The 26,580-nt window shown below is 43.3% G+C and overlaps 1 protein-coding gene across 1 annotated transcript in view; it reads left to right on the top strand.

The window, feature by feature from the left end:
• The window catches only part of LOC128298592 (amyloid-beta-like protein), a 73,207-nt gene that overhangs the window by 9,293 nt on the left and 37,334 nt on the right, over window positions 1–26,580 (top strand). The window contains exons 2-3 of the mRNA XM_053034361.1: window positions 1,729–1,899; window positions 24,965–25,103. Coding sequence (XP_052890321.1) covers window positions 1,729–1,899; window positions 24,965–25,103 — 310 coding nt within the window. The remainder of the gene's footprint in view (window positions 1–1,728; window positions 1,900–24,964; window positions 25,104–26,580) is intronic.

Genomic DNA, 26,580 nt, shown 5'->3' with positions numbered 1-26,580 from the left:
TAATTCTCGCAGGACACTCGTAGTAATTTCTCGGATTGGCAACGGATTGCTTCGCCTCGGTTGAGCCAAAGATGGACGAGTTTTTAATTAAAACATGCCAACGCTGCCGAAAAGGATTTGGTCCTCCGGTGTCTTATCTGAGTGTGAGCTTTAGTGCCGTTGTCGACCGAGCGGTTCGGAAAATACCTGCTGAAAATGGTTGTTCCTAACTGCAAAGAAGTATTAGAAGTTCCATCTAAAGTTAATGTCCGCTACGTCATGAAATTGAAGGTTACAATATTGCGAAGTATATATCGCATCGGACATATTGAAGACGTTTCGGAAATTGCTACATAACGTACGATAAATGGCCATAAATAATAAGTTAAACTAAAATTCCATACGCTACAGCAGTCAAATTATTTCATATTGTGTACTGCTATTATCAAGCTAAAGCATTGATATTTCTTGTTAAAACAAGCTTAACCATTAGATGTTGGTGACCAAGAAACGTACGACACTCGTGTTTGTTGAATAATTACTATCATCGCCATCTGGCAACATCGTCGTTGCAACTTTGGGCAAAGAAGTATACACAAGTGCTGCTCGAGCATCTTTTTGGTCCACAAAACAGAGCACAACTGTTCGAGATAAAATAGAAACAACAACAACAAAGAAACGCAGATGACAACTTGGTGAGGTTGTCCCTGGCCGGTGTGCCGTCAACGTCACAAATAATGCCGAAAACAGAAACATGCAAAAGTGCCATTACAGAATTGAAACCCATCGTGCGGATAGTGAAGGCACAGCTGGCACATCGCTCTTGGTTACACTCAAGATGATTAGTTGCAGGACAGTTATGAGTTATGGGTGGTTTGGGGAGAGGATATCTGTTTGTGACCTATATGTTTTTACTCACTTTTGGTGTTTGAGACTTTGGACGACAATCAATAGATGAACAGTGCCAATCTCAAGCACAGGAAAGCAAGATGTAATTGTTGAAAGTGTAAATATTGCTAAGAGCGCCTCACGCTTGATGTCATCAAAAATGTTCCCGACGTTTCATCGGACAAGTGATTAGCGATAATTAATCAGAGCAGGTTGGCGACAAACAAGCCCCGCAGTTTCTGGAGCGTTCTGCCTCACAAAAGCATGATTGATTTATTTGCAAGTGCTTTAGCGTTGCCAGCTCCCCCCGATAATCGGCATCAAGATTCCAATGGTTGATTACGCTAATGCCAAATTGTTGTCCCTCCACGATGGATCAATCGCACCTACAATGACGTCTTTATCCGGCCCCTAATGATACAGAAACTTGAATCCAGACAACGGTTCGGGGTTCGGCAATCTTATTTACCGTAAAAGTTAAGCCGCTTCCAAAGCGATCGTACGGTGATTAGTGAAAAGGATCACGGTGGGAATCGCCACCACCAGCTCATCTCCGGGTCAATATTTGTTTTCAATTAATCCTTGATCTTCGAAGCACTAATAGGCCACACTGCAGCACCTGTAACGAACGGTCACGAGAATGTCTAACGAATATGCTTTATGCTTCCTGAATGTTTAATGAATCCCGCATCCGCATTAGCATATTATACGGTTCGGAAAATCTTCCTCGACCCGGGGTCCGGAGGATTACAGCCCAGGTTTCGCTGATTTGCAGCCTCGAACACTCACATTTTCTCATCTCATCTCATATTCTTTGCATCTTGTTTCATCTTGCTTAACGTTTGCTTCTCGTTCTGGCAGGCTGCGTCGCCCCGGTGGGAACCACAGATATCGGTGCTGTGTGAGGCCGGACAGACCTACCATCCGCAGTACTTGTCCGAGGAAGGTCGATGGACAACGGATCTGAGCATTAAGGTCCCCGGCTCGACATGTCTCCGTGACAAGATGGATCTACTGGACTACTGTAAGAAGGTAAGCAGCTGACAAACGGTTACGACGAACAGAGGTGGATGTTATGTTTAACATATTTTAAGCTTAAAGATGTTTAAAGAAAAGCTTCAGAAAAAGCTTTAATCTGTCAATGTACGATTATGAAGTTTCACCTAAACAGGTAAACTGTTTCAAAATTATAACTACTATAAAAATCTATGAAAACTGTTTTCTGTTGGTATTTAATATTGCGTCTAAGTTTTAAAGTTGATAAACTAATAAACTTCGTAGGCAATTCCTCACGATTGGCTTAAATGCATTGAAATTTAAAGTGTAACTTTGAGGATATAAATATCTCGATTGTCATGATTGTTTGCTAATGTCAACGATACCAAACACTTACAGCATGCCCCAAGGGAAACTGGCAAAGCTATGCAGATGGTAGCCATTTCACCACCAGAACATACCTGTTAGCGCTGAGCTTTAGTAACGAATCGTGTTTGAAGTTCTGGCGAACGTTGCAGCGCTCCAACTTTGAAGATACGTTGCCGTGGGCAATAAATACCGCTGTGTTCCATTACCTGCATGTAGCTCAGCCCAACCCAACCCATCTCACGAACAACTAACCCTCCTTGTAGCTACCGTTTGCGTCGGATAACGGTGGAGAGATAGCTTTACAGCAGGGGAGTAATTAGATTTTTCAATTTACCATTCAACTGCACCGGCCTGGCCCTCTGGAAAGGGATGGTGCCATGTCGCGCTGGAATGTCTACTTCACCTTGCCGGAATATTAGGTTACGTGCAGCGAGCGTTAGGTTTTAAGCGACGAACCAATGAAATGCAATTCTCGCTTGCAAAGGCCAAACCCGTTGGCCATTCATTCCGGCTTCGGTTTTCCATACAGACGCTCTCAGGTACCGACACTTTATATCGATCATGTTCACAGCATATCTTGAAATCGAACACACACACACACACCGTTTCGATATCGACCGATTCAGTGTGATTCAGGACAGCAGCTCCCTTTGGAACGATATGCTGCAAACTTCTGTCCCACCCTTCATCTCTTTCTCTGACTCGTTGCACAGTGTCTGCAGGACTGTAATAGCATATTCAAAAGCTTTTGTATCCGGTTCACATATCGGTCATACGCTGGCAAAAGGACAAAGCGCTTGTAATGCTGTTGTGCCGTTGCTCGCAATGAATTACATGATGCAGATGTCATAAATGTCAATTATTATGAATTTGAGTGGCTGTGGGGAATGGGAACGTAATAATCAACTGTAGATGCACGGCAATTGTTGTGTTTCTTTCCAATTGCTCGTTGCAGTTTGTGATAAAAGCGTTGCAGAAACAAACACCATTAATAATGGTAGGCCTTTACTAGCATTAATGGGCATTCATTAATGGGATTGTGAACCGCTGTCACTCTCTTGAGTTATAGTATTCATCCACTTAATTCTGTTTCTGTGTTTGAAGAATCTGTTTTAGCTCATGCCCAAGAAAGAAATTTACAGGGTATCCCGCAATTCTTTGACAGTTTCCCATCAATTTTGGAATCCTTCCCGAGATTTTTTTTACTTCGTCTCATATATTTTTGAATCTGTCCCACAATGTTTTGACTGCGTCCCATCAATTTTTGAATTCGTTCCGTGGTTTTTTGACGGTTTCCCATATATTTTTGAATTCGTTCTGAGGTTTTTTGATTGGGGCGGTCCGGTGATGTATAGGTATCGGCGCCGGTCTTCACATGACAGGACCAGTCCAAAATCCCATCCAGATCAATTTTCTGTACACTGGACAGAGTATCTGGCTACGGATAAATATAGACAAAAAAGCCAGAAATGATAGGTCTAGGCCTCTTGAGGTTGTTGTTCCGATACACAAGAAAGAAAGTTGTTGAAGGTGAATCAAGCATCAAACATGACATCTGTGGTCTGTGGTATCTGTGGTTCAATACAATTGCGGGTTACTGTGGTTAAGCGAAAGACAATTTATTTAAAGTGGCATTCAATACTATTTGGGAAACCGTAAAAAAAACCTCGGAGCGAATTCAAAAATATATGGTAAACCTTCGAAAAAAACCTCGAGACTAATTCAAAAATATGTGAGACACAGTCAAAAAATTGTGGGACGCATTCAAAAATTGATGGGACGCAGCCAAAAAATCTCGGGACGGATTCAAAAATATCTCGGGACGCAATCAAAAAACCTTGGGAAACTGTCAAAAAATTGTGGCATACCCTGTATTACTGACTGTGGTTAACAGCTTAGACATCGAGCCGCACAAATCAAGTTAAAAAAAAATAAAATGCGGAACGGTCAATTGAACAATCAAATAAATAATATCACCTTCTGGGTGATTCCCACCGGGGAGTAAAAAGTCTTTGAAGGTGTGCCCAGTTGCAAAGTTGATAAACCGTTCGAAACCGTTTCATTTGTTGTGTTCATTTCTGCGTTGCTTTTCCCGCACGGCGGGGTGTGAAAGTTTCGCATTCTGCTGCTGCTGCTGCTGCTGCCGATGGTCACGGTCTCAAGAGTGTCGCTTAATTGCTTTCGGGGCATTGAGCATTTCCGTGCTGAAGAATTCAAATAAATTAAGAGCAAAATAACGCCTCTCGGCCCCCGCTGGTCGTTCCTGATTGTTCTGCAATACTTCACCCATGATTGCCGTGGTGCAAACCACCGAACAACACCTCCAGTGCTGCCTACGGTTTTCATAAGATCTGCATCTTTTTTTTTTTGTTTTTTGTTCTGTTTCTTGCTTTTCTTTTTCGCACACACACCCACAAAACACTACCAGCAAATTCATTCACAAATCAGCACGTTTGGGAAAGGTATTTCCAATCTTATACGCGGGCTTTTCACGGTGCCCTCACTTCGCGCTGCTATGCGGCGTCAAGCTTTTTCCGCGTGTGTTTGCGGAGCATTTTGCGATGAAAGCCCTGTTTGCAATACATTTTATTTTCCACTGCCACACGCCATCCGTTGCAAAACATCGGAACGGTTCGGATGGATCTGCTGCTGAGCACCAGGCGCTTGCAGAGCTGTGCATAGTAGAAGCGTAATGACTGTGTTGGCATAAGCGCCAACGCCCCATCGACGCAAAGGCGCGCAAAAATGCCAAACGACGCACAAGACGGTATTGCACCGCACGGTGCATTTTACGAAGCGCGAGCATAATGCTTCTGGGAATTTTCTTTCTCCAGTTCCGTGGTTTTTTGTATCTGTTTGGAAGAGCGGCTTTTTTTTTGTTATTATCTACCCATTCAACAGCACCCACCAACTACTGGTGGATGTTGCATACCATCTCCAGGGGCAGGGTGCATTTAGCATTTTCCGAACCGTGTGGTGGGGGGGGGGGGACTGCTGAAGAATTGAATTCTGAGCCCCCAGCTGTGGTGACCTGAGAAATCGGCAAAATCTTTTCTATCGTTGACTTTTATTCTACTGTTTCTGTTTCCCCTGCACTGTCTTGTGCAGGAGCAGCGTTGCCGTTGTTGCTATGGCGACGGACATAGAAACACTACTGTATGGTAGCAGCTGGTTCAACATCCACCCTTTTTGATTGCGGGCGAATTCAGATGCCATCCTTCGTGGCATTTCGACACATCTCAATTCGGTGTCGGTGGTGCATGCTGTTGTTGATTTTTCTCGCATTTTATTTCAGGATAAGCGAAAGTTGCACGGAAAGTGTACCCCATAAAAGTGCACCCCGAGCTGCAGGACTACAATGCGTCAACGACGGGTTGATGCATTGTTCCTCTTCATATCACACCTCCCCCCTAGTGGCATTCGCCTTAAAGGGTTGTGATACCGCCGAACCAGCCTTATGGATTTTGCATTATTGAAGCCACCGCCACACATTGTCAGAGTGGTTCTTCAGCACTCTTTTGCGGTTACGGATTTTGGGGCGGAAAATTTACTGTGCCACCATCACGTATTGCGGTCATGGCTGGCCTTCGCTTGGCTACGCCTCTATACGTTCTGGTTAGCATTTGCTGCTATATGAGGAATTTTTGCAACCATTGCCATTTCTTTGCTGCTGTTTTGTTTGATGCCGTTCGGTTTGAAGTTTCGTGTGGCTGTACACGCGAGAGGAACCTCGATCGCTTACCTGGAGATGATTTCTTTTCCTTCACCTTTTTTACCTTCCCCCAAGCGCAGCTGGTACAGATGGCCACCGGTAAGCATTGCATCAGATAGCATCGTCTTCCGAAGGCAAAAGAAGAACCAGCTGCAATTGCTTGAAGCAAACAATCACCGGTAGCACAAATCTGGCCAGCATAGTAGCAGTGTTTGTTTCATTTTCAAGAAAGATCCGGTACTTGGCACATACCGTACCGTACAACAACAGCACACAAAAGCAATGTGGAAAGCAACGTCAAACGAGCGGTGAGCGCTCAGGGAACCACCGAGAAAGCTCACATAAACAAACCCGGGTGGCAAGAGCACGTAGCAGTTAGCACGGGTAACCGGTTCTTTCCGGAGGCAGAACTTCCACCATCTTCCCTGCATTTGCTTGTGGCGTTCGTGTCCTTGTGACCCCCCCCCCCCTGCAAACACATAAAAGAATGTGACGGGAGGAGCCTCTTTTCGGCCCGAACCGTTGCATGGCTCTGCATGCGCTGAAGGGTGGAAGTTCATTTTCCACCCGAGCTATTCGAAACCACCGAAGCAAAAAGGAAAACACATTCAAATTCACACCATCATCTTAAGATGTACTGCCGGGTACCGAGCAAATAAGGGACCGTTGGGCACAACGTGGGCGTACATTCTCAAACAAACGCGCTGAAATATTTCCCAACGCAATCGGCATCGTGCGGGGTGAACGAGAGGATGGCGAAGAGGATACACGAAATTAATGCGAGCCGGTACCCGGTGCCGGTAGTGCCGTAATGGAACACGGAACTGGTGTGAACTGGTGGACCACATTCTTGAACATCGCTCGAACCACCAGTGCTACTTCGGTTGAAAGCGTAACTTCTTGCAGAGAACCGTATGTGTCGGATGTTATACGCCACAGACGCAGCGAAAGGCGAAACAACCAGTGCAACACATGCTTGGATCATCGTTTCGTCGTGTTTACTTATCGCGTAATGGGTGAAACTTTTCCACGCGCACCCTGGAGGGCAAAATGGAGACGCACACCGAAAGTAGTGCCACATAACCAATATGACCTATGGGATAGCATTGTGGCGAGTAAAGAGATAAGTCTCGCACAAAAACTTTTCAACAATTAGCAATTAATTTCTTCAATCGCACACAAAAACAATGCAGAGCGTGAAAATATCGTACCATCAGAATCGATTGAAACTTTCGCTTAAATATAATATGTTCTTTCTTAAACTATACTGATAAAGGGCTGTGCGGTGGGGGTGTGTGTGTGCGATAGAAGATCCATTTCATGCAAGTTGCATTGCGATCGTGTCGTAATACTCGCGCTGTACGCCGACACGCCCTTTGGTAAAATCGACATTATAAACTGGAACATTGGCACCCATAATCTCAACCACCATGCCCTGCCGTGTGCCGCAAGTCAAGTCAGCAAATTTTAGCGCGCGGCTACATGCGTAGTTATGCGTACGGTTGCGTAGTAATGCTGCTGTTGCTATCCGGTGCTCACCGGCAGACCATTTGATTTGATGATGAAATCAGCATAAAAATATGTAGATTTTCGTTATCACAAATCTAAAGTGCCGAACCGTTGCCATGGGTGCGCGGCGAGGGAACGAATTGAACCTCCAGGAATAGCACAGGCAGCTACGTAGCAGTTCCCGGAAAGAAATCATGATTATGATGATGAGAAGGATGAGGCTCACTGTCCTGTTGTACGGTGTGGCAATGCTCGGGAAGCATACAAGACAGAATGGTTATGCTAAAGCAATATGGGTTGAGATACCGGTCGATCCTGCTGCTGTTGCTGCTGCTACACACTACTACACATTACCGAAGTGCTCTCGTCCTGCCGCATTGTTCTCGATTGGAGAAATTTCGATTTTCGAACAAGATACAAATAAAAAAAAACTTACGCATCAACAAGAATGCTCAAAGCTCGTCCAATCGTATCCGATCGATAGTGCTTTATTCACAGCAAGCTTCTACTTTTTTTTTTTTCGCTCATTGCTGCATCTTCGGAATTGATGCTTCTTGCTCCAACTCGGGGCCTTTGTTGCTGGGTTGCCGGCTGGAGTGCTTGAACCGTTTTGGAGTGGAGCCTCAAAGGTAACGAAGCAAACGTGTTGGAGCCAACGAACGTTACCTGGGCGCTCGCAGACATTCAACTTTATGCGGTGAAACCGGGAGCGTTGGCGTTGGTGCAAGGTCTTTTGAGGTTAAGGATTTATTCAGCGAGATGATGGTGTGTGTATGTGTAGAATGGAAAGGAACCTCATGAGAAATTGAAACGATGCTCATCGACGCTTTTCAGCTTCTAATGCCGTGCACACGTGGAAGTAATGTAAATGAGAAATAGTTGATTTTCACTCAAAGTCGAGCTTTACACGTAAATGGGGTCGGTGCATAGGTTGGTAGTTCAAACATTTATCCCGGAATGGCAATAATCCTCGTGGCAAAACCGGGTACACTAATTATACTGCAGTTCTGCTTTGGAAATAGCAGCGCCACGCCAAGGCCATCCAAACGCAGCAGTGTAATAAATTACAACCTTCGCAAAGGGTAACAAAATATCTGGCGGGTTGTTGTGATACGGAGTTGCCTTCTAAAGGACATGCAGTACGAGTATCACTTGCTGGTTAGTTGTCTCATAATATCCCATAGCGCGTGCCTCGCTCTCTCTCTCTCTCTAAGTCACGTCACAGAAAAGACTCTCTTCGTCTCGTAGCAAAGATAGAACAATAAAAATCTTCAAATCGCTTCATCCTTCTCGCAATCGACGCAATACGCTGCAGGCACTGAGGCTGCTTCTACGACCATCAGGAAAAGGACTAAATTATGAAACAACATAAAGCACAGCATGCAAACAACACGGCACGGCCATTATTTGTTTTTTTCCCCGCCCGTGATAGTCCGCAGTTTATCCGACCAACCGATCTCGGACCACACGATGTCCACAGACGACTTCATCCCCTTCGTTCGCGCACCGCATCTCCAAAGACCCCGGACCAGGAACCGGGTACGGGGCCAGTGCTAGTGTATTTGCACAAAAATAAACTGCGGATAAATTGGTTCGCTGCGCCTCGTGCCGTAATGCCTGTGCATTGAATTTTCATTACGAGAGCAGCATTTCCATCTGACCGAAACCGCTAGCGTGATGTTGTTGGCCCCGGGGAAACGGTGGGACCGGTATGAATCATGCGACAAAACGCTATTATACTTTATCCACCATTGAGGCTCGATGGCACAACGATTTACAGCCGGTGGAAACCGGAAACCCCACCAATTTTGGCATGCACAATAATAACTCAACGCAGGCACCGCGAAGCAGGGGATGAACCCCAACCTCACATCAATGCCATGGGACGTCTATGGGTCAAAGGGGGTTCAAGTGCAAGGAAATGGGAGGGAAAACCAGAAAGGGATGCTGGCGCGTTGAAGCTTAATTGTACGGCGTTATTTTGGAAGCAGAAACCTCAAGGGTTTCCGAGTGCCGTAGCGTAACGAAGTTCAAACAGCGAAGCGAGGCACTGTGCGTTGGGTGTGACTGTAGTGCCTTCTTTCGGCACAAATCGGCACACACTCTGCGCTGTAATGTTTCGCCAATGAAAGCAATCATTATTTTTATAGATACCGCTTAATTTGCTCTGCGCAGAGATAAGAGATTGTGCGGGTACTCCCCGGTGACAATTACGACGAAAGACTTTCACCATTTTTTGCAAAAGCCTATTCCTGGGTTTTGTGAGCAAATTAACGATGGCGCCAGCAAGAGGTCATTATTTTTTTTTTGTTTTGGTCATGAGCGCTATGCAGCAGTGTAAGAAGACTTTTACCTTTGTGAACTCAGACGGAGGCTTCCAGCGGAGTACTGCAGCGTTATGCAGTTGCAAAATGAGTATCGTCCTGCCTGTGGTCGACTACCACACACTCTCGTGTGTGCAGTAAATGCACTGTGTAACTTGCCCATCGGTGCTCGGCCGTTTTGGTCGCCGGAGGATAAATAATTTCTGGTGCTTAAGGATCAGGATGACAATCGAGTGGTAAAATATTGCCATACCGTTGATACCAAGGTTCGTGATGAAGTTCGTTTTGAATACGGATTGTTGCACCGAGGCTTCATGTGTTGAGCAGGTGGGGTACTGGGGCATGTCCTTTCCAGCCATTTCTGCGAACCTTCGTACACTTGATGCTCTCTAAGCCACTGTTGCTGGTTGCTACTATCCTAGCAGGAGAAGACAATAACGCAGGGTTGCGACAAATGAGACGCGCAAGCCCAACGCAAGTCCCGCAACAATAAAACAACGCACTGTTGGCTGGTTGGTTGGTGGTACACGAGGACACCATCACCATCGAGATTGACGATGGCATTTACCCTCGTTATAAAACGCTTATCGCGCTTCCACGTGAATTACTGTTCCGGTGGCTTCCCGTCCGGTTTCCTTCGACTCGTGTCATGGGTGCCCGCTCAAAACTGACTCAATGATTTCGTTATAATGAAGGGCATACTTTGCTGCACAGCAATAGTCTGCAGCGAAGCAAGTAAAGAGCACTTTACCAGTATAACCTTTGCACAGCAACATCGTGGTTCCCTGGCACTGTAACAGTTCAGTGACCATCAGCTACATTCTGAAGTGACGGTTTCAAGTCCTTGTTGGTTTGTAAAAACCCCTTTTGTGTTGCGTCTTACATTTGCTGTTCAAATAGTAATTTATCTCGCGCAAAAATTGATTAAATTGAATTTAAATTACAACTTATCTTAAAACATTTTAATAAAATATGAATGTGCGTTATGCCTTCTTAAAGGGCGTAACGAATTTTTTAAAAAAGTATCCAGAAGTCACCACCGTCTGACGTTTGGCATCGTGGAATGACATAAGTCAGGGAAAAAAGAAGCAAGCGTTGGTTTCTGGATAACACGTGGAGCACAATACACACAAGTTGGAAATTACTAAAATAAACTGTACTTGGATTAAAAAAAAACACAAAACTGAGCTAAACAATGAATAATATACATAATCGCTACTAATGTCTTATTACTGCAACTAATGTCAGTAGCAGTAGTAGTAGTAGTAGTAGTAGTAGTAGTAGTAGTAGTAGTAGAAGAATATATTTAATTGCAACATTCATTAGTACACATTATTTGATAATTATGTAACGGGGTTCGAATCTGTCTTTCCTCGTTATTTGTAACAAATCTTTGAGCTAGTCGTTGTTGATTTTAGTTACCTGTTTGGGCGTTGTGACGGGAGTTGTGCGGGGAAAAAGTAAATATAAAAATGAATATAAAAATCCGCATTAGTTTAAAGGAAACGTAAGGGAAAAAATAATAATAAAGAAACAAAACAAAATCTAAGTCTAATCCTATTCTTAGTTCTAATCGTAGCTAATCTTAACCTATCTTATTTATCGTTTTGCAACACTATTTTTCTATTTTTGGCTTTTATGTTGGAGATTAGGTACCCTTTTTTAAAATAGTAATAAGGGATTTTCCGGATAGGATATGGGAATGCGGATAGTGGTGATTTTATTTTTTAATGTTATCTTATTTCATCAATTGGAGTTCATTATATTCCTAACGTTGTAATTCAAGATTAGTTTTGTTAGATATTATTGAATGGTGAATTAAATGCGTCCTATGCCATGGTGGGACATTTAGTATGGTTTTAAGATACTTATTTTGACATATTTGAAGTTTCTTTATATAACATGTTTTGAATGAATGCATGACTTATTTTCAAAATGAACTACACATTTGTCTGCTTTTTTTGGATTTGTTAAATTACAAGTAAAATGTAATATTATTTTTACTACATCATCTCACATTTACTATTTCTTACAAAACAAATATACAGCCTAAACATATTGAGCATTATCAGAATTTCTCCACATTGTTGCTGCCGTATCTACACTAAATATTTACCAGCAGAAAGCTCAACATACAACTGCGATACTTCCCATTTGAAGAGAACTCCCCGTAAAACAAGTCAACATCCGCTGTGTAACGAGATTTTAATTGAATATCTCAACTCTGTTGCTTCACCATCCGTCACTGCAGTCGCAGACACACTACAGAGCACGGAAATCATACCAATTTTACGAATTTCATCACAATTGGAGCGGCATGGCAGTGTATGATATCAACTATCGCCCTACATCCCGCTCAAAAATCAGTCGTCCCAGTCGGATCTGCCCCGTTCGTAACGCTCTCGAAGCGCAGTGATTCCGGAGGTGATGTAAATTAACACATCATACGGTCGAATTTTGCATTTCAAATGAATGTTTGCTTACACGGGGTATGGTTAGCGTGTATGAATGATAGTTTGTGTTACATTCTAGTGTGTAGAACAGTTTGTCCTCCAAATGTGATCGCCTCGGACTGGTGCCACGGACTGGCTGCAAGCGTTTCCGAAAATCCAACCCGTTCGTTACACCCGGCGCGCAAGTGTTCTGTGTGCGCAGTTGAAGCAACAGAGATAAGCACACTGTGCCTTCGAAACGAACACACAAGGATGTCCCGAACATCCTTGCACAATTGCTGCGGGCACATATTTAGGATGTCCGTTTGTGAAAGTCATTTCAGTCAATGTATGTGTACGCTACCATCATCATCATCATCATCATCTTCATCATCTTCTTGGGGACATGCTTTGAGCGGACTGTCAGAAAAGTATCCAACTTTTTCGCATCTCTTGCTCGGCTTTTTGCGCTGGCCGCGTGCTGTCAACCGTCACATTCGCTAACCCCAGGCAGTGTGACTGAGGGCTTTTTGTCCTCGTTGGTTTTTGTTTTTTTCCTTTCGTTCCAACCCCTCGTGGCATCTGATTGACGCAGCGTGAAATGAAATTGTGCTCAGCTTGCAGGTTATCGCGGGGCGTTTCCCCGGGCACAGGCTCACACTCCTGCAGTGGGCCACGGTTTCGAATACGCTAATGGTAAATGCATGGGAATGGTTGTCAGGAAATTGGAAAACTGTTTCAATTTCATTGCACAAATTGGCCTGGTTTTTTTTGTAATGGAGCATACACAAGCTGCAAAAGCGTTCTATCGGGCATGGTTGGATGCATCCATCCCCGTGAGTGATTCAGTTTTTGGTTTCATTTCAAACAAAATACCTGCATGCCTGGGTAAATATTAGCATAACCCTTTTAGAGTCACTTAAAGCTTAGCTTAAAGCTATTAACTAAATAAAAATAAAACTTAAAAAGTTCTTTAAATAAGCTACTATTAGTGCACTTTCATTTACTTTTTTGTCGTTCGAGCGACCAGTCCGTATCAACTACTGCCCTTTTATTGATATGATGAGATGGTGTGATATTACCAATTATTATTATTATTATTATATTACCAAAAAAAACTATTTTTTGATAGTGTACAAAGGAATAAGTACATGAGCAGTTATTGTTAAGCAAATTTGAAATAACCTTAAAGATGACTATCTGCAACCATACTTCAAACTTCAAAGAAGTCTCGTAAAACTGAAGATAATTCTCTCCGAAGGTAATTTCTGCGTCTATTTTCATTTCTCCTGCTTTTTTTTTGCACCCTTTGCTATCGACAAACACCATCCAAGTTCATCATCGTGGCCAAACAAAAGTGCCAAGCGTGTAATGTGTAGCAACTCTGAAACAGCACCACCAGCGTTGGTCGCTTTGCCATCGTTGGTGATTCTTGGCGATGGTTTAAGGTTTCAATAGGGCGTCAATATTTGCATATCTCTCGGATAATCACCGCAAGCCAGACAATAAGGTAAACAAGACAGTCTCTTCAGGTTTCAGCTTGTTTTTATTTAAACCTTTACAAGCGACATGAAAAGCTTTGCGTGGTATACACGGGTAAAGAATAACACTGGAGTACGTGTGGGTTTGCAATATACAACCGCAGTACAGTAATCAACAAGGAAAAAACTCTTGCTTTGCTTGATCCGTATGCGTCTTACTGGAGAAATATGTCGCAAAGAAAGATAAATTAAAATGAGCATATACAGACAAAACACTACGTGCAATGTACAATGACACTGTCTACATCAAATGACTCACTGATTCGATTAACCATTGCTAATCTCAGTGTTTTCGGCTTCCTTTCTAACGCAGCCCACTCAAATGTGTCCTTCCAGTTTTATCCAATGTTTTCAATCAACAATTGATCGTTCAAGCTCTTGTTCGAGCTAATTGGCTGTTCATTATGGGCGACGGGCACACTACGCTGGCCAATGCACGCGGGACCATAGCAGGACCGGCACACGGAAACCACCACCGTCCGTATGAAGGCTGTGAAAGTATTTACAGCAGACGGTGAAGTTGCCTATAGTACGCGTTTAATGAAATTTTGTCAAACTCAATTTATTTCCAACAAGTCGCTAGCGGTACGGCTAGCAGGCTCTCAAGTGGCCATGCCGAGCGTGGCCGAGTTTCATCGCGATCGCGATAATGGAAACAGACATCACCGTCCACGTGGGTAGGCTGGACATCACCGAGATGATGGCGTATCGAGTGCCGGTGCGCTGTACAGGAGCGATTCAAAGTTTTACTCTCCGATCTGTGACTACCTTTACGCGGTGGTGTACGGGTCAGACAGCTACGAGCTTTTCCATTAAATCCATTACATGGCAGAATACGCTCACATTCGCACAGAGAGTCTAGAGCAGTGCGAGCAGCAATGGTACTTCCTATGTTTTATCGCTCCGTGTGTTCCCCTTTTTTGCACTACCACTGCCATTTCCACTGTCAAAGCTGATGTTTCGCGATGGAGCATGCACGGGAAAATCAGATTACAAGAGCTTTCCTTCAACTTTTGTCGGCACCGCGAGAATGCTACCTACCTTTTGCAGGTTCGCCGTAGGATCTAACATTTTGCAAACTGCTTTTCCTGTGCTTCACGATCACTTCAACAGTTCCATACTACGGTTCCATTTTGAACATCACAAGGATCGCAATGAAGTGGAATGACAGGCTGGAATTGTCCGGCGTAGAGTGTAAGTGCCATGACTTACCTGTGCCCAAATGTCACATGTAGTCACTGTCGTATCGTTGCCCACAGATACGGAATAATGTCGACGGCAAAGGTGATATTGAAGAAAAGAACTTTCCAAGGACCTTCAATGTAGACGATGGCCAACGTTTCTAGTGGCTGTTTGCAGGAAGCACATAACGATGATTAAATCTGAAATAATTCTATTACTGGGAAAATATTCAATTTTGGGATTCAATTGTTCAGATGTTTTGAATGGATAAACTATTTTTATTTCACCGTGAAGTAGGAGACTCTTGTAAAAAATGATCATAATCATAAAATTCTTCTTGAAATTCAGAAATATTGTGATATTGTTCATGTGGTACTGCTACCTAATGCTTTTTACCGTAACCCTCGAAAAGTTAAATTAAAAAGGGAAATGCAACATATATTCATCTAAAACTATTTGAATCCATTCAAATGATCATTAAGTATCATCTCCGCATTAAAATTCAATTATTGTCGCTCTCATATGCGACATCAAAAGCTAACCAGTAGTAGTAGGCTGTGACGATAATAGCGGCACAACTTCTGGCCCGAATGATGCGAACCAATCAATTATGCATTGGAATTGATGCCGTTCCCTTTGAAAGCCGTATTTATCCCCTTTAAGGCCAAAGAATGGTCTGCGGGTGGTAAATTAGATTTGTAGGCGTGTGAAGTGCGAACAGTTCACCATGCTCAATTCTGCATGCTCAAAATTTAATAACACACTATTTTACACTCGACCAAAGCGGCTAGCGGTTGCGATGGATCTGTTCAGTGATTAATTTAGAAACGAACCACGACTGCTTTGTCGACTGCAGTCGAATGTGGTTTACCATTAGCACTGAATGCAGCGGGAAGTACATACGGGAACAAATACATCAACAGATGCGTAGTTGCGTGTAGCGTCAATTGATTTAGAATGGTTCGATCGAATTCGTTTTTGCAAATTCTTTAGCTTTCTAGTTTAATATTTCATTCGTTAAAGTCCAAAAAGTTTAGTTTCATAATATCATAATTTTTAAAAGCCACGTACGACATGCCATATATATATTTTTTTAAGTACATTATTATGCAAATAATATTGAATTTCCATGACGAGCAGCGGTTTAACGAGTTCCGGCATAACTTTGTACGCTCATCATCTGTAAATGACGTTTGTGTGCTTTCTTTCGGCATCTCGCGCATTGTTATGTCGATAATCAATGTCGGGCTGGTAGTGTAGTTTGCGACTACGGAGGCACACCCATAGGGCCAAACAGGCACACACTGCGCGGTGCTGTATGAATTTCAAATAAGTTCTTACGGTAGAACCGCGAGACCGAACTGCGCGAAAACCGATGTGGCCCTGCGTGTGTCGACTCGGTCTTTCATTCTGTTCACCGGCGGTAGATGAATGGTACCAATTTGCATACAATTATAAGCGTGCTGGCGTGAATATGATTAGAATGCGTGTGTTATTCTGGTGAGTTGTGGTAGGCTCGTTTTGTTCGTGTGTGTGTGTGTGTGTGTGTGAGAGCTTTTTTTAGCCGTTGCTGCTGTACTGTTTTCGGACGATATCAATGCTCACCAATGGTCAATTCAACCAAGCACCGAATGTTTCGATACTGGCCGGTAAATAATTCGGAGACTCATTAGTATTCGAACCGTGTCGGATATGTTCGACAGCAGTGACCATACCGACTGTTTGCCTTGTCCAAACTGTGTTTTCAAATAGGCACTGAAGATGGACTGACCTATGGACTGCTTCCATAGTGTAATGAATGCAAAGTGCATTACTCGTTATACGCATGCTGATTGAGATGTGTAAAAAGTAGATTTTCGAGTAGAACTCGTTATCAATCGAAGTGTTTCATAATTATTATTGCTCATATTACGTACAACTCCCCATAAATTGTATTATCTACTTATTAAACAAATAAATGATTAATAGAAACGAGATATAACTGGAAGCATTCGGATTCAGCAGCTGCCTCTGGATGTGTAATCATATGAACAATATGATATCTATATTTTTCATTTTATTCATTATTGATAAATGTTTTGCCGATTGCGTTTCGCATTTACACCAAGCTAATATGTTAATATTTTCGAAACGATAGACACAATCAATTACTTTCCCGTTCTCGCCCGGCGTGGAGGCGATGAAAGATAATTTCAGGTGAAATTCCCTCCGTGGGCGGGTGGGAAACTTCATGAAAATTAATAACACTATCGAGCGGAAATCTATCGTACTCTCTTCCGTTCCGTGTGCAATATATTCCACCGAGCATCAGACGAATCAAGAACGGATGTCAGCCTCGTTCGGCCTCGAGCTCGCTTTGACGGGAAATGCAGGACACTACGTTCAATTATTTTGCTCCTCGAATCCCAGTATCCCTGTGGACGTGTGTGTGTGTGTCCGGGGCAGTGGCAATGACAATGTGTACGCACGTGCTAAAGATTTCCCTGTTATAGGGAACCACACGGAACTAGTCCATGTATCTTGTGGTATTACGGTCGTTCGGCGCAATACACATCAACGGGATAACAAAACGCACATAAATCTTCGACCGAGCGCCAATCCGATTGATCCTCGGGAGGTAGAAGGGGGAGGGAACGAGCATATATATCCTGCAACCATATTATCCACAAACGAGACGAGCTAATACACGCCGGTCTGATCCGATGAAGGTAGCTCACGGGACGGCTGGGCTGTGTTGGGATATGCTAAGCTACCAGCTTACCAGAAATTGATACACTAGCATGCCGCCCACCGGTTCCGGATGGACTGTTGTGGTTGCCGAGTGGTAACGGCCGACTTCCAGCAATGGCCGACAGTACAGTGGCCGTGCAATCGGCAACTGATTATCGGAGAAGATTGAATAGCCACTGCAACGGGCTCAAATCTTCAACCGACCCGAGTCGCCGACAAGCGAGAATGGAAAGATGCTCTCGCTTCTCGATAAGAGAATTCATAAGAAGCTTCCAGGATCGTTAGTGTACCGATTGTAAGCGCTGAATAGTTGGACATGCCCGTACCGGTGGTGGGACTACTTAATGATTTATTGCTTATCATTTGAACGGTTCGTTTGAACGCGAAATGGTTTGTGGCGCCGTGCCATTTCTGTGTTATTAAATTTCTCCATACCTGTTAAAGGTAAGAGCTGTGGCTTCTTGCCACACATACACCGGTACAGAACCGGAACCGAACGCAACGCTTCCAATGGCCCGCGGTAAATGGCAGGAAAACATCAAAGTGTGAAACATAAATAAAGCGTGCTCACTCTTGCGCCCCGATTGCTACCACATCCGTTGCTACCGGTACCAGGGGCAAGGCAATAAATGGGCCCGGGCGAAGGGTACCGGGACTCTGCCCACAAAATAAACGCAACCTGCACGCGTCGGCAGCCAAATAATCTGAACGCATCTGTACATCGCCGGTCCACCTTTCAACCGGCCACCGGCAATGGCCCCCGTATCGCACAATGCGGGAAATGTGGGTGAATAAATCATTGCAGGATTCTAATAAACTTACACTCGACATTCAGTTCCGATCCCACTCACGTTTCCACCTGCCACAACCGGAATAGCTAGAGCTTCTGCTAGTACTGGCCTGGATACACCACCAGGTTTTCGAATGGTGCCGAGTGGCAAAGCTACTGATAGCCACCCGTGGAAACCGAGATGCACGGTCGGGGGTTGTGGCACGGAATGGAAGGTAAACGAAACCGATAAAGTGGAACGACTGATGTTTTTGGCATAATTTATGCCTACCTAGCGTTTAAAATTTATGCTCCAACAAACCCCAACGATGGCCACTGATCGTTTGATCCGACCGCGGGCAAACAAATAATGCCGAACGCGTCCTCGAGTACTTTCTGTTTGGAAGGGATATTGCGATCTGGTGGTTTGATTTAATTTCACTATTTTATTTGCGACTGTTTGCTACACAATCGGGTTGAGCTTGTTTCGCCCGAGGAGTATGTGAACCATACTCTTGTGTAAATTGCGTTCTTTCCTATTGCGGATACGGTTTTACTGACATTTCATTGACGGATGATGGATTAGAAAGCCATGATTGGCCTTTTAAAACAGTGTTCTAGCAATAGAATGTGCTTGGAAACTTGTTTAACATTACGTTCTACTCAGCTACTACCATCATGTTTTCCAGTATTATTGGAATTGATTGCTTTTTTAACGATATAAAACCCTGTTTGTGATCGTATTGAAATGTTCTGCTTTACAGAACCGACCCACACCCGACCGGCATTCATTTATGATTGGCCCGAAACGAAATGAACCGAAAATTGTTAACCGATATTCTCGGTTTACGCCTCACTTTGCATGGGCGTGCAAATCGGGTTCGCTCTGTGTAGGAAAATTGGATCAAAACTTCCGACTGCTGACCGCATGAATGCCCAGCCCGGCATGCACAACTGCACTGCCCGAAAACCCACTCCCAGCCGTGCTAATGGTTGCGTAAGCCACGGCTCTCCCCGTCGGTCAGCAAACCGGAATGAAAATGTTTGCCGGGCATCCACACTATTGGTTTTTAATACGATAAACCAACAACTACGGTACGGCACTGTCCCGAAAACACAACCCATGGCCATCGGTGTATTTTTCGGGGGGAGGGGAGGCGTAGGGTGGGTGGTGAGTGCAAACAATGGAACGAGGAATGTGTCCGCTGTGTGCTGTTTATCATAAAGCAATAAATTAATCAGATTCCATCGGATTTATGGCTTTAAAGGCTTTCCTAGCCCGGTTTGCGTGATCCGTTGGTTGCGCTTGTGAAATGAAAATTATTGGGCGGGAAATTGACACAAAACACAGCAAAACGGGTTTCCAGTGAACTGGTTCAACAACCCGAAACCGAATCCGAAGCCGAGTGGGGTCAAATAGTCCCGGGAGAAGCATCGGTTTGATGGCGCACAAATGCGCACACAAAGCTTAGAAAATGGGGTTCCAACTTGCAAGATGGTGCCGTGTGCGAATAAAAGACCTCGATCCAATCCAAAGTGGCCCCAATTGCCCTAATTTCGACACATGATACTATTTCCATGGTAGTCGTCAGCAAATGTGGCTATCATTCGCCCACTTGCTAGCTGCAACAGCCAAGCCTTTCGGTAACTGTTTCGTATAATCCTGCTGGCATTAATGGTATTGGAGGGCAAGCGTATCAACATATGCTGCGTCTACCATGTCCTTGTAGTCTGTTGTATTTGCTACATTTTCGAACCAACTGGGTTTGAAGAAGTCCGAAGAAGAAACGTTGTCCGGAGTCCGGAACAGTGCAACAAACGAGCCTGGAAACGACAAAGATAGTCTTAAAGACATCATCAAACACAAACATGACCACTTCTTTACTAGACACGAAGTTGCTTTAGCTGTCTGCAATGACTTTGCGATAGAAATAGAATGAAACAGTTTCTATCTCCTTGCTCTAAATACACAGCCGCTGTTTCGAGAAAAGAACTATGCTTTACAAGTATTTTTATATTATCAGATTAAGTTGTAAGCTATGCATAAATTTAGCCCCAACCTTGTACCATTTGTCGGAATGTTACAAAGTTCGGGAGATAAGGTTCGGAAGGTTCGGTTTTTCTGTATTAATGAAGGACGGCTGGGTTGTATTGCTTAAATCTAATTATCCAAAATAAATAGCCAAGAGAAAACAAACACATACATGGACATTATTAAACGATTTTTCCCGAAATTGTCTAGCGCCAATGTTAACACCATCTCTATATTGATAAAACCCTCTAAATATGTTTGTCAAAGTTTTTGACACAACCTGCCCATCTAGAGGATCGGAGCTTAGCACGAATGACGGAAGAGGGCGCCACCGTCAATGCAAATAAAAAGGGTTTCGATTTCGAGGATCGAACCCTATTCCTGTTGCAAACGAGTAAAAGACCAGTAATACTTTTTGAAAATGTTGCAAATGTTATGTTTATTAGAGAGACGAGGCTGTTAAAGATTTACTGAGGAAATCCGAATCTTTACAACAATGTTTCAATCGGTTGCAATATACACACAATAATAGAATAATTTGCTTACAGTTGATTAAAAGCAGAGCGTCATAAAAAAAGTCTACCGTGCAACGATGCAGCTTTTATCGTACACACAATAACATGGACATTTTAATCATTCGCAACATTATTATCAACAAAATTTCAATACCATTTCTTCCGCCCATGTTCCGGTGCGGAAAGATTCGGCTTAGACAAGACGTAAGAAGTTTTCATCAGCCAACCGGGCGTGATTGCATGATGCGCAATTCATCGATCGAAAGCGTACGAGTTTATTACAAGCTGCGGCGAATATTCATCAGTGCTTTCAATTACTTCTCAAAATTGCTCACGAATCGTACGGAAATACGGTGCCTGTACCACGTCGAACAACCGTTCCGAAGTTTCGCTCGGTTTGTTACGACACACGGAGCATCCTGTTCCACCGTTGTACTTCCTACAGGAAGCTCTATCTCTGCGTTTGGGATAACGAATCAAAGTTGCAGAATTGTTGATTAAGGTAGAACGTATGTTTATTTATAAACACGTACATAATCACGAAATCGATATCCGATGAGTATTTGCCACATGCCACAATCAATCAATCCACTGTTGATATTTTGCTACCTACAGACGTAATGTTCGTAATGTTGTACTCCTGTAGCATATATCAGTGGTTGCCATCAAATAATATTCATTATCAACGATACATTTACAACAATTTGCCATAAATTATCAAACAAAACATTAAACATTGTATAACTCGCAATTAAAGTTATTCTGAAATGTATGCATGAAGGTATTAATCTAAAAAATTTAAATTCATTAATATCTTTAACACTTATTTAATTTAATTTGCATAAAAAGTAATGACAACGCTTTAACTCGGTCATGTACAGTACAGAGCTGAAGGAACTAAGATATAAATTTTGTTACTTTCAATCCCTCGAGCGTTACTCACAAATTATAGCTCTAAAGAATAATTGCAGGACTCGTGACGCAGAGAATTGCAAGAAATGGGCTGGCAAAATGAATATCCTTTAAAGACATTTCACTTGAATACATTTTACATGCTTTGGTTAGCTAACTATCAATAGGTCCTTTATTAAAGTTTGCTACTAACGATGAGTTTAGTTATGAAAATGTAATACACCAACGCTAGTAAATTAATGTACAACTCCCGTGCTCACTATCTCTCAGAAACCGTGTTAACATTTCGCCTCGGGGAGTATTGATGTATCTTGGGGCTTAATCACTCATTATTACGACGAAAGCACAATGTTGTATCCATATCTTGTTTTGGTGATTTCTAACAGTGAGATTCGTACAGTCGTCATGCTTAAGGCGTTGGTAGAGGAATTCGAGCTGTGCTGAGAATCGTTAAAGAAAAACCACGATACTGTTGTCGTTGACTGATGCGTTGTGTTGGTAGTACGTAATTCGACATTTTAGATACTCTGCTAATTTTGCATCTTGGGAAAACAACGCGAAAACACCATCCAACACAACCCTGTACCAACCTTTGAGCTATTGTGCTTGCCGTGCGTTGTGCAGCATTTCCAAAAAGCCTACAGCCCCGGTGGGAATGAAATCATTTAATTTCACGCCTGCTAGGCAGATAAAGATGAGCTTCCACGTTCCGTTGCCGGCTGGGGGTGGTGGTGGTCGTGGCGTGACAGTGTGAATCTGTGGATGTCAGAGTTCGCGGTAGACAGCGCGGTAGACGTGCTGTGCTACAGGACGTTACGTTAAATTGCTTTCCCTCGCTGCTGGTGCCGCGGAGTTTTCTCCGGCCACGGCCAAGTGTGGTCGTGAATCATGAGCTTCTGTTGCTGAGCGATATCGCAAACCATGAAATGCAAAACCGCGCAGCAGTTTTTCCTACTCGCGAACCACGGTGTTTTGCCATACAGAAGAAAAAAAAACGTACTTGCAAACGAGTGACATGTAACGATAAGTAAGGCAGACTAGACCAACCAACCAACCAACCAACGGGTCCTGTCAGACAATCGTACTATCACGCAGTCACAAAAACGCCATAAACTTTGCGCGAACGAGGGAAACGATAGCAGACCTACGGACCAAAAGTTGTTAAAGATAAGCCTCGGGAAAAGTGTGCGGTAAGCGAGCGCCCAAGGGCCGGGGAAGGGAATCGGTGGCGTCCCTAAGTCGGTCGTACTCGTTGTGCCTTTTCGTAAAATAATGTCAGTGTTGATTTAATTTGAGTTCGGATGAAAAATGGTGTGAAATATAACAATCGCACTGTCACAAACCCGTGAGGGGTGAATGAATATTGTCTAAAGTAAATACAAACTCATTGGCACGAGTTTAAATGTTGACTTGTGTGGCCTTCTAACCAATTTTAATTTTATTAATTACGTTTAACATTTACATTTAATTGTTTGGCCTAACACATAGATCGCGCAAGTAGATTTAAATCCATATCATTTTTAGTTTGTACCAACCTTTAAACGAATTCTGTCAAAATCTGACAGCACTCGGACAATATCCTAGTAGGCTAGAGCATTTTGTGTGACGCAACTTTTGTGTTTTGAGTAATAATGGAAAAGAAGGAACTTCGTGTGATGATAAAGTATTGCATTTTGAAGGGGAAAAATACAGTTGAAGTCAAAAATTGTCTTTATAAAGAGTTTTTGGAGAATTCTCCACAAAAATCGACCATCAAATATTAGTATGCTAAATTTAAAAGGGGTGAAATGACCACTGAGGACGGTGAACACAGTGGACGGCCGAAAAAGGTGGTTACAGGTGAAAATATTTAAAAAATCCACAAAATTATTAAAAGTAACTGTAATGTGAAGTTGATCGAGATAGCTGACACCCTAAAGATGTCTAAGGAATGTATAGGACATATCTTCCACGAGTATTTGGATATGAGATAGCTCTGTACAAAATGGCTGCCGTTTGAGCTCACATTTGACCAAAAACAACAACGAGTTGATGGTTTGGAGCTGTTTAAGCGAAATAAATCCGAGTTTTTGCATCAATATGTTACCATGGATGAGTGTTGGCTTCTCCACTTCACTCCAAAGTCTAGTAGACAGTCATACGAGTGGACTGAACGCGATGAACTTGCTCCAAAGCGGGTAAAAACGCAACAATCAGCTGGCAAGGCTATGGCGACAGATTTTTGGGAATCGCAAGGAATAATCTTCATCGACTATCTCGAGAAAGTAAAGACCATTAACAGCGACTACTGTTCGCTACCAAAACGTAGATAGTTCGCTTGAGTGTGTGTGTGGGCTGCAAATCGCACTATAACGACGCGCACGAACGAAAGGGGAGAAGCAGAATAAGTAAAAATAAGGACAGTGAAAAAGGAGCAAAGGCGAAAAAGGAGCAAAGGCGAAAAGGGAGCAAAGGTGAAAAGAGAGCACAAGTGAAAAGGGAGAACGATTATTGCATGCAAGATCGAACAGGATGCTCTTTCTGGATGGTTCGGTTTCGAGATGGTTCGATCCTGGATGGTATAAAAGGAGAACGAAAATCCTCCGAAAGTTCAGTTCGACTAGAACCGGCACACATTGCACTTTAAAATAAAGCAAGCAAGAGTAATTCCTTGAGTGTGTCTTATTAAAAGATTATTTTCGACTTAGAGGCAACAGGGCGCCTCAACAACTACTATATCAAGTTATTGGAGCGTATGAAGGACGAAATCGCTAATAAACGGCCACTTTTGAAAGAAAAAGAAATTTGTTTCATCAAGAAAACGCACCGTGCCACCTTGTCAACGTTTACCTTGTCCATCATCCTCAAACTCAATTCTTTAACCAATTCATTACTGTTCTCACCATATTACAAGATTGTTCCATGCGATTGGAATAGAACCATAATTGGGATGCAGTCGTTTCTGGCTCAACACGACCAGTGCTACCGTGTTTTCAGTGGTGCAGAAATTAATCAACCTTTTCCGATGAATCTCCACTGTTCAATTGCAAGCTCATCGATTGGTTTCCCTTTCTTTACTCCCTACGCTACTCCAGGTATACCCGGGACGAGACATCACAAACATTGTGGAGTCTTCGCACTACCAGAAGATCGGTGGCTGGTGCCGCCAGGGTGCACTGAATGCAGCCAAGTGCAAAGGAGCTCAGCGGTGGATTAAACCGTTCCGGTGTCTCGGTAAGTAGTTTCGCATGGTTCGATCACTCGCTGTGCAAAATGGTGTTTACTCACCGCCGTAGAGACATTACTTACCGTCGGTAACAGTAAGGGGCGAACATTCGCTTAATGCTGATTTAAGTAGATAAACGCGACGTTGTTTTAACTCGTTGTTGGCTATGAGCCGGGCTTTCTTCGTTCATTTTTAGCGAAACGAATATAAACGTCTAACATCAAATTGAATTTATCTCGCTGTCTCGGATAGGTAAAACTCACCCAGTAAAACCCAACCATTTGTCGTTGTTTTTTTTTTTTCTTCTCTTCCAACTTCCGTTCGCAATCCTCGACCGACATTGCCACACCGCCGTCCGGGGGAAGATGTTTTTTCAGACATTTCTTATCGCACCATAATTTGCGCGCGAGATACTAGCTTTTCCCATTAGTACCGTAACGGTGCTGCTGAATGTTTAAGCCGAACTGGGGTTCGGTAAAATGTTGGTACGCTTGTGTTGTTTGCTCAATGGCGTTCCCGGTTTTTACGCGTACACTCATTGTACGCAATGATTTTATCGAAAGGCACAAAAAAACCAGTAGCGCTTTAAACTCGAAAAGATGTACAGTCAGCGGAAATGTTTCTTTAGACGCTTCCTGTAGTAACTGGAAGAAAGTGAGCCCCTCGGTGGCGAGCTCAGTCCCTGCAAAGGTGGTATCGTAGTGGTAAGAACATAAGAACGAAACAGTATTTTTATCACGTCACCATGCGTACGACGCACCGTGCGGTTAAATCTGTCCAACATGGCAAAACACAGCCCTTGGATTTGACTAACAGAAGGGAAATAGAATTCAAATGTAATGTAGCGTGTTCCTGTCAAGCAAAAAGGGGCGAGTCGCAAACGGCAGTACGGAAGAAGTGTAAAAATATGGAGCGCACATTATTAAATTAGTGATCTGAGAAAAGTGAACCCGTCGCGTCCCGTTTTACGATAGACTGTGATAGCGCCGGCTTTTCTTGCTGACAGCGTGACGCGTCACACAGTGCGGACGGTTGTTTTATTTCCCATCGAGCACAATTCTAGTAACTTCAAGACCTTTTCCCAACGCTTGGTAGAAAATTTACACGTTTCAAACATTACAATCTCTAACATCAGCGTGGAAGTGCAAGCACAGTCGTCTATCCTGCAATTATGCTGTAAGCGTTGCGTCCAAAGCACGTCTAAATACAGATCCTGGCATCTTTTTTTTATGTCTGTCTGCCCACGCTCTTCGCATCATTTCTAACACAAAATGGGCTACTGCGTTCGCTCGGTAGCCTAATTGAATTTATCACCAATCAATGATCTAATCGCGAACAAAAACCAATTTACATTTTAATAAAAGCATCACAGAAGCTGAACTCGTATCATCCGTAATTGAATTACTTTCCATTCACAATCCATTTATTGACACCTCCGCCGCCAAACAGTTTATGCAACCGGCGAGTCTGGCCGTCAGCGGTACC

The sequence above is a fragment of the Anopheles moucheti genome, chromosome 2, assembly GCF_943734755.1.
Source record: "Anopheles moucheti chromosome 2, idAnoMoucSN_F20_07, whole genome shotgun sequence".
Taxonomy (NCBI): domain Eukaryota; kingdom Metazoa; phylum Arthropoda; class Insecta; order Diptera; family Culicidae; genus Anopheles; species Anopheles moucheti.
This window is presented reverse-complemented; position numbering and strand designations above follow the sequence as displayed.